Raw genomic sequence first — 12380 nt, 5'->3', positions numbered from 1 at the left:
GAGACTCTGTCTTAAAACAAAAAAAAAAGAAAGAAGAAAAGAAAAGAAAAAGAAAGAATCAACCCTAGTGCTGTTCCAGGGGATTACGATGTAAGTGGAGCTCTGGCAAACTTTTTCTGAGAAGAACAAGGCAAAAAGTATTTTAGGCTTTGTGGGTCACGTGGTCTCTGCTGCAGCTACTCAACTCTGCTGCTGTAGTGCCAAGGCAGCAATAGACAGTTTGTAAACACATGGGCATGACTGTATTCCAATAAAGCTTTATTTATGGTTACTGAAATCTGAATATCATATCATGTTCACATGTCACGCAATATTATTATTCTTTTGTTTATTCCCCACCCATTTATAAATGTAAAAACCATTCTTCATGGCCTGTACAAAAACAAGTCGAATAGCAGGCTGGACTTGGCCTACAAGTCATAGTTTGCTGACCCCAGTCTAAATCCTCAGCTTTTACAACGTTTGGAAATAACCCAGTCCAAAGAAGTGGGAAAGGGAGATAAACTCTGGCACAGCCAATTTAAGGAAATACAGCACCCATGCAAACAGGAGCTGTGACTGCAGGTAATCTGATTTTTTTCTCTATAAACAATAGAATTTCTAGATTCATATCAGTGTAGCTTACAGCAGTCATAATGCAAAGCTACCTGTTTGCTATAATAATGTGTTACTGCTTAATCCAGCTGGAATCTCCCACTCGGGAACTACCCTGAGAATCAGGAGCACATGCTTTTGAAAAGCCGCAGTGACAGGAAATCTCCATCCACTGAAGATGGAGTTGAGTTTTAGAAACAGCAAAAAAACAACAAAAAACTGAAACCAAACCCAATGCAAAAAACCACATCGACCTCAATCAGTAATAGCAACAATCACAATGACACAGTAACTACTATACTTTCAGAGTCAGGCTGGTAAATAAGGGCATTGTGGTCAAGCTAAATAAAGCCCTTTGGGTTCAAAGCCGCTCATGATTCTGAGATGAGACTCCTGCAAATGCATGATTGGAAGTCCTAACATGGCCCCTAACAATGTGAGTGTTGTTTGGCCAACATTCTGTCAGCCAACTTAAAAAAAAAAAAAAGAGAACTTTTTTGAATTGCTGTCAATATTTAAAAGCCAGGAGATTTCACATAAAAAAACAGATTTTGTACTTCTCTTAAAAAAAATAAATCAGGCTGGACACAGTGGCTTATGCCTATAATTCCAGCACTTTGGGAGGCTGAGGCAGGAGGATTTCTAGAGCCCAGGAGTTCAAGACCAGCCTGGGCAACATAGTGAGATCTCTACTAAAGAAAAAAAATTTTTTTTAAATTAGCCAGGTGTGGTGGCACACACTTGTCCCAGATACTCAGGAGGCTGAGTCAGGAGGATCATTTGAACCCAGTTAGTCAAGGCTGCAGTGAGTTATGATCACTCCACTGCACTCCAGCTTGGGCGACACAGTGAGACCTTGTCTCTAAAATAAAAAATAAAATAAAATAAAATAAAATAAAAAATAAAATAAAATAGTAAAGAACAGAAAAGAAAAGAAAAAAAAAATCAGGCACAGGAAGCAGGAGGCTTTGGTTCTTGTACAGTCACCATCAGTGGGAGCCTCTCCTTTAGACAAAGCAGATGAACCTCAGGTTGGTGCAGTCCCTACCATGCTCTATTGCTCCCCAGCCCAGGAGCAGCTAACAGATGATCCGGTGGGCAAGGCCCCTTTTACTCGCATAAAGAAGAGAGTAACACAGTCACATGATTCAAAAGTCAAAATGATACAGAAAGCTATACAGTGAGGGGTTCATTCCTCCCTTATACCCTCCAAAAGTAAGCACTTTTGTTAATTTCTTCAATTAGTTTTCCCTTTCTTGCTTACACAAAGTAATACAATATATATTTTTCTCTGCCTTGCTTTGTTCACTTAGAATATATCCTGGGGATTGTTCCAACTCTCATTATAGAGATAATTTCCTCATTCCTCTACAGCTACTTAGTATTCCAGTGGGTGTATACATTCATTTAACTAGTACTGAATTGGTGGATATGGGTTATTTACAGTCTTTTGCTTTTACAAATATTCTACAATGAATATGCACATATGTCATTCATAGGTGATAAAATCTATGGTGAGATTGCTGGGTCAAAGAGTATTTGTAATTTTTTCCAGATTTTACCAAAGTGCCTTCTGTACGGGTTCCATCATTCTGCACCCCGAACAGCAATGCAAGAGCTTGTCTGTTTCTCTTCATCTTCCCTAATAGAGCGTGTTGTCAAACTTTTGTAGTTTTGTCTTTCTGTTAGGTTAGGGGTGTCCAATCTTTTGGCTTCCCTGGGCCACAATGGAAGAAGAAGAATTGTCTTGGGCCACCCATAAAATACACGAATACTAGAAATAACTGATGAGCTAAAAGGAAAAAAAATCACAAAAAAACTCATACTGTTTTAAGAAAGTTTATGAATTTGAGTTGGGCCACATTCAAAGCCATCCTGGGTCACAGACTGCATAAGCTCGTGTTAGGTGAAAATTACATTTTGGGGTAGTTGTAATCTACATTTTTAAATGAAGAGATCTTTTCCCATGTGCTTATGAGACATTTGTATTTCTTTGCCTGAGAACTGTCTGTCTCATTGTCCTATTGGATTCTCATTTCTGTTGCTGATTTTCCTATTAAATTTTTTAATCATCTTTTAGGAATGCCAAATGTATTAGCAAGATTATGTGTCTATGAGAGATGATACGAGTTTTCCAGTTTGTTTTGCTTGTTTTTTTTTTTTTTTTTTTTTGAGATGGAGTCTTGCTCTGTCACCCAGCTGGAGTGCAGTGGTACCATCTTGGCTCACTGTAACCTCCACCTCCCGGGTTCAAGTGGTTCTCCCTCCTCAGCCTCCCGAGTAGCTGTGATTACAGGCGCCCACCTTCATGCCCGGCTAATTTTTGTATTTTTGTATTTTTTAGTTTCACCATGTTGGCCAGGCTGGTCTTGAACTCCTGTCCTCAGGTTATCCACCCGCCTCGGCCTCCCAAAGTGCTGGGATTACAGGCGTGAGCCACTGCGCTCAGCCTTCTAGTTTGTTATTTATCTTTTACTTTTGTTTGTGGTGTTTTTATTTTTGTTGTTGTTTGCTACGCAGAAGTTTTGTTGCTGTTTCATGTGCTTTTAAAATATAGCCAAATTTATTTATTGTTTGTTTGCATCTGGCTTTTGAGTTATAACTTGAAAGAAAAGCCTTCCCAATTCCAAAATTAAAAATGATATACTCATATTTTCTTTTAGTTTCATATTTTAAAAATGTAAATCTTTGACCCATTTAGAGTTTGTTAAAGTAGACATTGTGAGAATAAAACTATTCTTTTCCAGCCTTTATCTTTTCCCAGAGGGCTTGCCCGTTGTCTCAAAATCATTTATTAAATTCATTCTTCCTTGCTGGTGTGAGATACTGTCTTTATTATGTACTAAATTGCCATATGTATTTAAGATTTTTTCTGGACTTTCCACTCTGTCCCATTGGTTTATCTATTCATATCCCACTCTGTTTTAATTATATCAGGCTTCAATTATATTTTAATATCTTGTAGAACCTAGTGTTCCTCCTTGTTCTTTTTCAGTGGTTTCCTTGCCAGGAACGCTTATTTTTCCATGTGAACTTTTGAATCAGTTTGTCTAATCCTAGAAAATAAAACCTATTGATAGTTTTATGTTGGGGTGGCATCAGATTTCTAAGTTAACTTTCAGTTAACTCATTATGATGCTAAGTTTTCTATCCAAAAACATGTTATTTTTTCCATTTGGTTCAAATATTTTGTGCTCTACAAGAGTTGTCCCCCAGCCCTTTCTTAACGCAAAAGATAAGTATATAGATACACACACAGGTTTTGCACATCTTTTCTTTCATTATATCTTTCAACAGATGATTTGGTATAAGAAGTCTATTGATTTCTTAGTAATATTTTAATACCTTGTTTCCCACTGAATTCTGTTATTGTTAGTGGTAGGTTATCAACAGATTCTCTAGGGTTTTCCAGGTATATAATTGTATGATCTGAATATAGCCAGACTCTCACTTCTTAACATATTTAGACCATTTTCCCTTGTCTTGTTGCTCTGGCTGATCTTTCTACGACAATTCGAGATACTATTGGTGATAGTGGGCATCCCTGTCTTAATACTGATTTTAGTAGAACCATCTCCAGGATTTGACAATTCAGTGGAAAGCTATAGTCTTGGGGGCAAGACACAATTGCATTTTATCGTGTTAAGAAATAATCCATTGATTCCCATTTTATTGCATATTTTAAAATTCAAGCATAGATGTTAAATTTTATCAAATGCCTTTTCATCATTTGACAATTATGGAATCATATTTGCCCTCCTTAAAAAAATCATTTGAATTGTAACTCCTGCTTTATTAAAATAGCCAGGCTGATTTTCTTGTTAGAGAGGTTCCAAGAACATTTTGAACAATATCCTGGGCGTAGAAATGCATATGGTCCCTCAAGGACAACAATTATCATGGATACGTAATCACCAGTCTCAGTGTATTACATCTTCTCTATGTTTGTTTAATTTATGAAAATATTTATGAAACTCCCTGTGGGTGCTTGACCCTAGATTTTGGACTTTACTTAAAGACAGGATGATAAAGCTACCAGAAGATCAGCAAATGTTAGACAGGAAGAGAGCAACGAGAGAGGGTAGCTGATGGGAAGAGAACAAAAAGAATATGAGAGGAGGTCAGAGAAAAAGAGAATAAACAGAAGTAGCATCTCCCACAGGACTTAGTAGCAGATGGGTCAAATTTTCTCTCCCCACTCACGCTCACCAGATCCCCATTCCCATTATCGGCCTAATTCAGTGGTTTCCAAGCCCCATCCAGGGCCCCTTTTATTACTTTCTCTCAAGAGTATGCACATGGTTTTAGAGATTTAATGTGCTTCTTGGCTCTGTCAAATTAACTATACTTAATAATTATCTTGCCTTTTTAATGAAGTCATTTACAGCTGCCAACCAGGTTCTGGTAAGAATGTGCTCAGCTAAACAGAATTCTCATGCTGAGTTGATGTATTTTCAGCCAACCAGTACAGAAACTCAAACTATCAGTTAAATTGAGGTTCATCTTGGATAAATGAACCATTTTGGAAGGCTTTTTGAAATGTTGACATTAGTCTGCGTAGAGTTTGTTTCTGTTCCTAGACCTCTAAGGACATAAGACCTCAGGGTGAGAACCTTGGATCTCACTCTCATTCAAGATCTGGTGGTGTATAAAAGGGCCAGGGAAGGTGTAGCCTTCACCTATGAGAAGTGTGTACACTTGCCTCCACGATATACACTAGATCATTCTCTTAACTTCTCTCCAAGAGCTACCAAATGATGTTTTTTAAAAATTGTTTTCTTATATGAATAATTGTTCTGAGAAAAGCAGAGAGTAAAGATGAGGAAAACTGTGAAGCTGAATGGAAAGAATCTTGCTGTCATAAATTTAAAAGCTTTTCAGTAATAAAATTGGCTCCTCAGCCTGAAGCAAAGGCCTTGATGGGGATCTGGTGGGAGTGTGATGCCTAACACAGCTACTATCCACAGGAAGTCATGCCAAGGTCCTTCCTGCTGGAGAGTGAGCACTCCACCCCCAGGCTGGGGCCTAACAAATTAACTCAGAATCTCTCAGGATAGGATTCAGGCATCAGTAAGTTTGAAAGCTCCCCAAATAGTTCCAGTAGGCAACCTTACTACTCAAAATGTGGTCTTCAGGCCAGTAGCATTGGTAGCAGTGGGAGCTTGGTAGAAATACAGAATCTTAGGCCCCAGCTTAGACCATCTGAAGCAGAATCTGCATCTTAACAAGATCCCCAAAATATTCGTGTGCACAATAAAGACTCAGTGTTAGAGACTGAGTAGTGTGTCTTAAAGTGTGGTGCCTGCACCATCTGCATCAAACTCACCAATGGCATAGGATGTAGGGGGATGAGGGTCAGGGGACTTCTAATAAAGAAGATTCTGGAGAGGATTCTATAGGTCTGAGGGAGAGGCCCTGCAATCTGCACTGTAATATGCTTCCAGTTGACTCCTGAGCCTACTGTTTGAGAACTGCTCCCAAGAGGAAAGTCAGTAGTAAGATGATTGCCTTCTCCTAGCCTCAGGGACAGGCCCTCATGACTCTAAAAGGTCAAAACATACCCATTGCAGGTAGGGGATGAGTTGATGATAATCTACTAATAGTTTCCAGTCTGACAAATGTGATAGTTCTGCTCTCTGCCCTGTAACAGCGTTAGTGGTAGCACTGCTAGGTCACCTAGAGTTAATTTGACACAGAGATGAGTGTCTCCATTCAATTTGTTAGTGACAGAACAGGTTGCAATTTGGATACAAAACCTTCTACCTTAAAAGCAGGATTAAAAATATAAAACAATGATGCTCATGAGGGTTTGAGGGTTTTAAAAAAGCCTTAAAATGTAGGGTAGAGAGCTGAGAGGGAGAGAATGAATCCCCTAAGGAGGCGTTTTCATCTTACAGAAGTCCTTTTTGGAAATTTCTGCTTTGGTCCAGATTTTTAAATAACATGAATTTAAAAAACAAATGAAGTGAGGAATGGAAAACTTGATCTCTCTCAAAAGATGTATTTGAAGTATGTAGTGCTTTTACGTAATTTTAAAAGCATTTCAGCTCATGTAAGATATTTAAAAGCTTCTATGACAATGGAAGCTTTAAGTCGATTTATTTTCAAATACCTAGGATTCTGAAGTATGGCTCACACTTGACTGGAGATAATAGCCGAAATCTTTCTAAGTATAAAGTGAAATAAGACTGTCGCAATCGTAATAGATAATGAAATGGGATGGGGAACTGCAGTGTGATCTAACAGTATTTGTTAAATACTTATTGAATTAAAAGTGGCAAAAGCAAAGAAATTAACAGCGGAAAACAAATCTTTGAGGCTTTGAAGACTTTCTTCAGAGCAGTGTTTCTTAAACCTTTTGGGGGCGGCATGCAATGGGGGACCCGTTGAAGATCTAGTGAAAAGCTGCGGACCCTCATCCACATGGGCAGGAGGGCATAGGCACACACACTTGGCAATTTCTGCAGTTCCATATATTCCCTGGAGCCCAATGGGGAGAGTAATCCGCAGGCCCCATGTTAACAACCTCAGCTTTGACGCTGCATTTTAAGAAAAAAATTGCACCGTATTGATGTCTCTCATTTGGAACTGCTTGAGATCCAGGGGCAACTTTCCCAGCATCTAGGTCCCAGGTGGGCAGTTAAACTAGGGATGTTTTCACTTAAACGGAAACAATTAGGCCGGTCATCTTGTAGGAATGAGGTGATGCCAGGTGAAAAGCCAGACCACTAGTTGATGCCAGAGGAAGAATCCCTTTATTGAAAAAGCCTACGCTCTTTCAGAAACGCCCCTCCATCCTCTCAGAGGGCCCCACCCACAGGCCAGTGGCACAGGCGGAGCCCCAAGGCTGCTGTGGCTCCGTTCACACCAGAAGACGAAAACTTGTGTAAGTAGAGGAGGAAAATAGGCTTTTAAAAACACTGCCTTCGCCCTTCATTTACATGCGGACTCAAAGAATGTCAGAGGTAGAAGAGACTCCCTCCTTCACCCTCTCCCCAACCTCACAGATGAGAAAACAGACTCCAGTGGGTTGAGGTGCTTGCCAAGGTGACATCCCCAGCTACTCGTGCCCACAGCCCTCTCTGCAGCACCTCGCCGCTGGCCAGGGGAGAAGAGGGCGTCGGCGTCCTCGCCCCACACCCCCAGCCGCCCACCCGGCGGGGGCGCCACGGGGAACCGAGCCCCCGCCTACCGGCACCATGGAGTAGGTCATCATCATCAGCATGTCCTGGCTCTCGGCACGGATATGCGGCGCAGGCTCCCCGCTGTGGCTGCGTTTGTTGCGAGCTGAGCTGGCCGGGTCTTGGGGTGGCGCGGGCGCCCTGCGCGGCGCGCGGCTCAATTCGGCCAGGAAGGAGCGCAGGGCACTGTCCTCGCGCTGCTCCAGGCCCCGCTGCGCCTCCAGCGCCCGCAGCGCCGCACTCAGCCCGCGCCACTGGCACAGCGCGAACACCGTGCCCGCAGCGTTGAGCGCCGAGAGCAGCGCCACGGCCGCCAGGGCGCCGCGCAGGCCCCAACCCGCGTCCCCACGGCCTCGCTCAGCGCCTCGGGCCATGCTCTGTGCGCCTTGGGCCGGGCAGGGCTTGGCAGCCTTCGGCCCTGGCAGCCTTTATACGCCTCGGGCAAGCCGTGGGCTGGTGGCTGCGCCGTGAGTCAAGTCACCCTTTGGCCCAGCTGGCGGGGCGGGATGGGGACAGTAGTGGTGGCGCCCGAGCAGCCCAGAGGGACAGGCGGGCAGAAGCAGGAGAGGAGCCAGCCGAGACAGCCCGCGGAGGAGGGGCTGGCAGGGCTCGCACTGCCAGAGTCCCGCCAGCTGAGCAAACCCTCTCCTCCTCTTCCCATTGCTCTGCCCGTGGGCACTGCCGTGGCCCAGACAGGCAAAGCAAGGGTCAGACTGAGGGGGAGAGCAGGAATTCTTACGGAGAGAAGTCTCCGGATTCCGCCCCCTTCTACCCCCACACTGCCCTCTTTGGAGAAATAGATCAGCATGCCCAGATGCTAAGGCACCTGCCCATTGTCCATGGGAGGTCTGGTCCTGGCCCCAGCCCCAGGCTGCCCATCACTCCCCACCCATGGCCATGAGGCTCCACGGGGCCACTGAAGACCCCAGATGACCTTTCGCAGGAAGGGGATCGATAGGGGCAGGAAGACACTTGGCACTGGAAGGCAAAAAAGGCCACCCATCAGAACCAGAAAAGCCCAGGACTGCCTGGCCAACAGGGCTCGTCCTTGAAGGGAGAGTTCCCGGATTTGACAAGCCAGGAACTCTCCCATGAGATCCATATCCAGAAAATGGCAGGGTGATGAGGAAAACAAAAACAGGAATCAGGAGACCTTGTTCTAAAGCCACTCTGTTGCTATTCGGCTGGGAGGCTTTAAGCATGTCCCAAGACCATGCGGAGGTGCTTTCTGGCCTAAGGGTTGGAGAGCTGGGCCAGGGCTGGGTTCTTACCTAGTCCTAGGAAAGCATGTTGTCCCATGCCTCTCATTTACTCCTCACAACTATTATGTTGCCCAATACCTGCTCTGCCTCGAGGGCCACTGTCAACCAAATGCAGAGGCACATTTGAGCCTCCTCAGAGAACCTCTTCACTCATGATCTTTCTCAGCTTCTCCTAGAATGGCTCTGTTTCCCTGGGGCCCCAGGGCCTATGGAAAACTAATGTAGACAGCAATCTTCAAACCCCATGTTAAGAACCTCAAGTTTGACATTATTTAAGGAAAGAAAAAAAATCACTCTGTATGGATGTCTCTTTGGGAGACCCAACCAGAAGGCAGGACTGCTGTTTCCATAACCCAATAACTCAAGGAAGAGGTGGCTCCCCGCCATTGAGCCAGTTGGAGCAGTTATAGAGAAAGGACTTCCTCTAGCAGAGGTCACACTGTTTCGGGGAGACCAGTAGAATGATCAGAGAGCAAGTGCCTTTTGACTTAATGGTAGGAGCTCTGTAACCATCTACTCCCCAAAGATTTGCATTCCGATGTGGTTTGGATCTGTGTCCCCACCCAAATCTCATGTTGAATTGCAATTCCCAGTGTTGCTGGTGGAGCCCAGTGGGAGGTGATTGGATCATGGGAGTGGTCCTTCATGAATGGTTTAGCACAATCCCTCAGTGCTGTTCTCATGATAGTGAGTTATCATGAGATCTGGTTGTTTAAAAGTGTGTAGCGTCTCTCCTGCCCCCTCTTCCTCCTGCTCCCACCATGTGAGATGTTTCTGCTCCTGCTCTGCCTTCTCCATAAGTAAAAGCTCCCTCAGGCCTCCCCAGACGCAGGTGCTGCCATGCTTCCTGTTCAGCTTGTGGAACCATGAGCCAATTAAAATTCTTTTCCTGTAAGTTACCCAGTCTCAGGCTTTTCTTTATAGCAAGGCGAGAATGGACGAATACACATTCCAATTCTTGCAGGTAGGTATTTTTGGCACAGCAGAGAAAGCTGGGTAGCATCTGACTTCTTGCCCCCTACTTTCGAGGGTGAGCCAGGGTAGAGCCTCTGAGAATGCACAAAGAAACTGAAGTGACATCTCAATCAGAAATTCTGGGTCAAGGTTTAGATTCCTGAGTTTTAATAGGAACATTGACCAACTTCAGTATTCTTAGAAAAGCATCCAGGATAAGGAGAAATTAGGAAAGCATGAAGGTCCAAGTGTTTCATAAAGTACCCCCACTGTGGGAACATGATGACTGGGAGGGGATGGCAGCGATGTAAAAAACTTTGTGCAGGCCGGGCGCGGTGGCTCACGCCTGTAATCCCAGCACTTTGGGAGGCCGAGGCGGGCAGATCGTGAGGTCAGGAGATCGAGACCATCCTGGCTAACACGGTGAAAGCCCGTCTCTACTAAAAATACAAAAAAAAAAAAAAATTAGCCAGGCCTGGTGGCAGGCGCCTGTAGTCCTAGCTACCCAGGAGGCTGAGGCAGGAGAACGGCGTGAACCCGGAAGGGCAGAGCTTGCAGTGAGTCAAGATCGCGCCACTGCACTCCAGCCTGGGTGGCAGAGCAAGACTCTGTCTCAAAAAAAAAAAAAAAAAAAAAAAAAGCTTTGTCCATTTCCTCCCAACTCAAACAACATTCTGTGACCTACTTGAAGAATTGTCATGTATTCTTATCTCTTTTCATCCAGGTATCAGGTTTAGGGCCAATGGGGAGGAGCCACCGAGAGAGAGGGTTGGCACTTAGCATCAGTCAGATCTTCATTTAATTCAGTAAACACTTAACTGAGCACTTCCTGTGCCAGGTATGGTAATGGGCATTGGAGATACAGGAATAAACAAGACAAGCAGCTTACCCTGTGAGCAGCTGGAACATCATGGAGCCTTCTGGGCTTCTCTTTATCCTAACATTCATTACAGTTACTGTTGACTGATCATCTGTCACCAATACCCACCATTAACCACGGAATAGAAGTCTCCCGAGGCTAGGGGCCATGTCATCCCCAACATATAGCACAGTTCCTGGTTTGGAATTCAGTATTACCCATTGAATAAGTGAGTGAATGAACGAATGAATAAATGAAAGGCTGTATCGTGAAGGCATTTCTATGTAGAACAATGTGGTGTGTGGTGGGGGGTGTGATCTTATGATTACATGTATATAGGTTTTTGTCCATGGTTCCTGGTCCATAACTCCTATGACACTTGTTGTGGTCTTTTGCTGTCATGTAGAGGTGCTTTAGGCCTCAGGAAACAGAATGTTTCTCTGACCTTCTTTGCCCTCCTTTCATCCACCCAAGGCAGGACTCTACAATCTGACTGTGGGTCATAAGACCCTCATTCCAGAGGAGGTCATGCCCCGTACCCTGGAGGAAGGAATGCTGCACAGAGAGATGAAGAAGAATCTGGACAGACAGACCTTGCTGGGATTAGATCATACCCTTTTTGTCCAGTCGCATTTTGTTCAATCACATGCTTCAGTCATGGACAACAAATGAAATCTCCATAAAAGACCCAGAGGACAGGGTTCAGGGAATTTCTGGAGGGCTGAACACGTGGAGGCAAACAGGAAGGTGAAGAAGAACTTATCCTGTCAGCACAGAAGCTCCTGCACTCAGGATCTTCTAGACCTCGCGTATGTATCTCTTCATCTGACTGAACCCTCAGCCTGTGGGATCAGACACTCTTTCCAGGTAGATAGTGTTGGAGCTGAGTGGGAGGACACCCAGCTGGTGCCCGCGACTTGGTGTGTGGGGGAAGATCCCCACACATTTGGTCGCGGAAGTCTTCTGTGTTGATGACTGGTGTCATGGTGTGAGAGCAGAGGGAAAACATGGCTTGAGTGTTTTTCTGAATAGGAGGATCTAAGAACTATACTGTTCTATGCCACAGAACTGGCCCCTCACCTTCCTTGCAAGGCTGGCTATCCAATGGTGAGGAGAGGAAGTGATAGCCTGAACCAGTCTCCCCACTTCCCCACCTCCGTCCCCAGTTCAGAGCCCAGATCCAGTAGACAGAGCAGACATGAGGCCCGCTTGGAGCCAGGCAGGCTCTATCAGACACCTTCAGGCCAAGAAGTTGCCCCTCTTGGGATGCAGGACTCAAAAGGCTTGTAGCATGCCCACCCCGTGGGCTGGGTGGGTGGAAAGCCTGGGCTTTTACTCTGGGGCAAGAGAGGGGCAGAAGGAAGGGCAAAGGAAAGGCCAGACTCCTTTCCGACCAGACTCTACTGTCGGATCCCTCTACAACTCTTCCTGTGTGGGATGATGGCATTTTTCACAGAAGAAGGGGGACATGTCGATATGGCCTACAAGGTAGACATCTTCACTCATCCCTCACCCTAAAGTGGCTGTGCC

The 12380-nt window shown here is 44.8% G+C and overlaps 2 protein-coding genes across 2 annotated transcripts in view; one reads left to right on the top strand and one right to left on the bottom strand.

Annotated features, from left to right (window-relative positions):
• GLDN (gliomedin) overlaps positions 1-8312 on the bottom strand; it is a 67770-nt gene extending 59458 nt beyond the window's left edge. Inside the window, exon 1 of the mRNA XM_025390344.1 lies at positions 7787-8312. Coding sequence (XP_025246129.1) covers positions 7787-8149 — 363 coding nt within the window. The 5' untranslated portion in view covers positions 8150-8312. The remainder of the gene's footprint in view (positions 1-7786) is intronic.
• A 3245-nt stretch (positions 8313-11557) lies between these two features.
• LOC112627390 (aromatase) overlaps positions 11558-12380 on the top strand; it is a 128939-nt gene continuing 128116 nt past the window's right edge. Inside the window, exon 1 of the mRNA XM_025389574.1 lies at positions 11558-11659. The gene's annotated coding sequence lies outside the window, so the exon portion shown is untranslated. The remainder of the gene's footprint in view (positions 11660-12380) is intronic.

The sequence above is a fragment of the Theropithecus gelada genome, chromosome 7a (assembly GCF_003255815.1).
Source record: "Theropithecus gelada isolate Dixy chromosome 7a, Tgel_1.0, whole genome shotgun sequence".
Lineage (NCBI taxonomy): Eukaryota > Metazoa > Chordata > Mammalia > Primates > Cercopithecidae > Theropithecus > Theropithecus gelada.
Note: the sequence above shows the minus strand (reverse complement) of the source record. Positions and strands in the feature narration are given on the sequence as shown.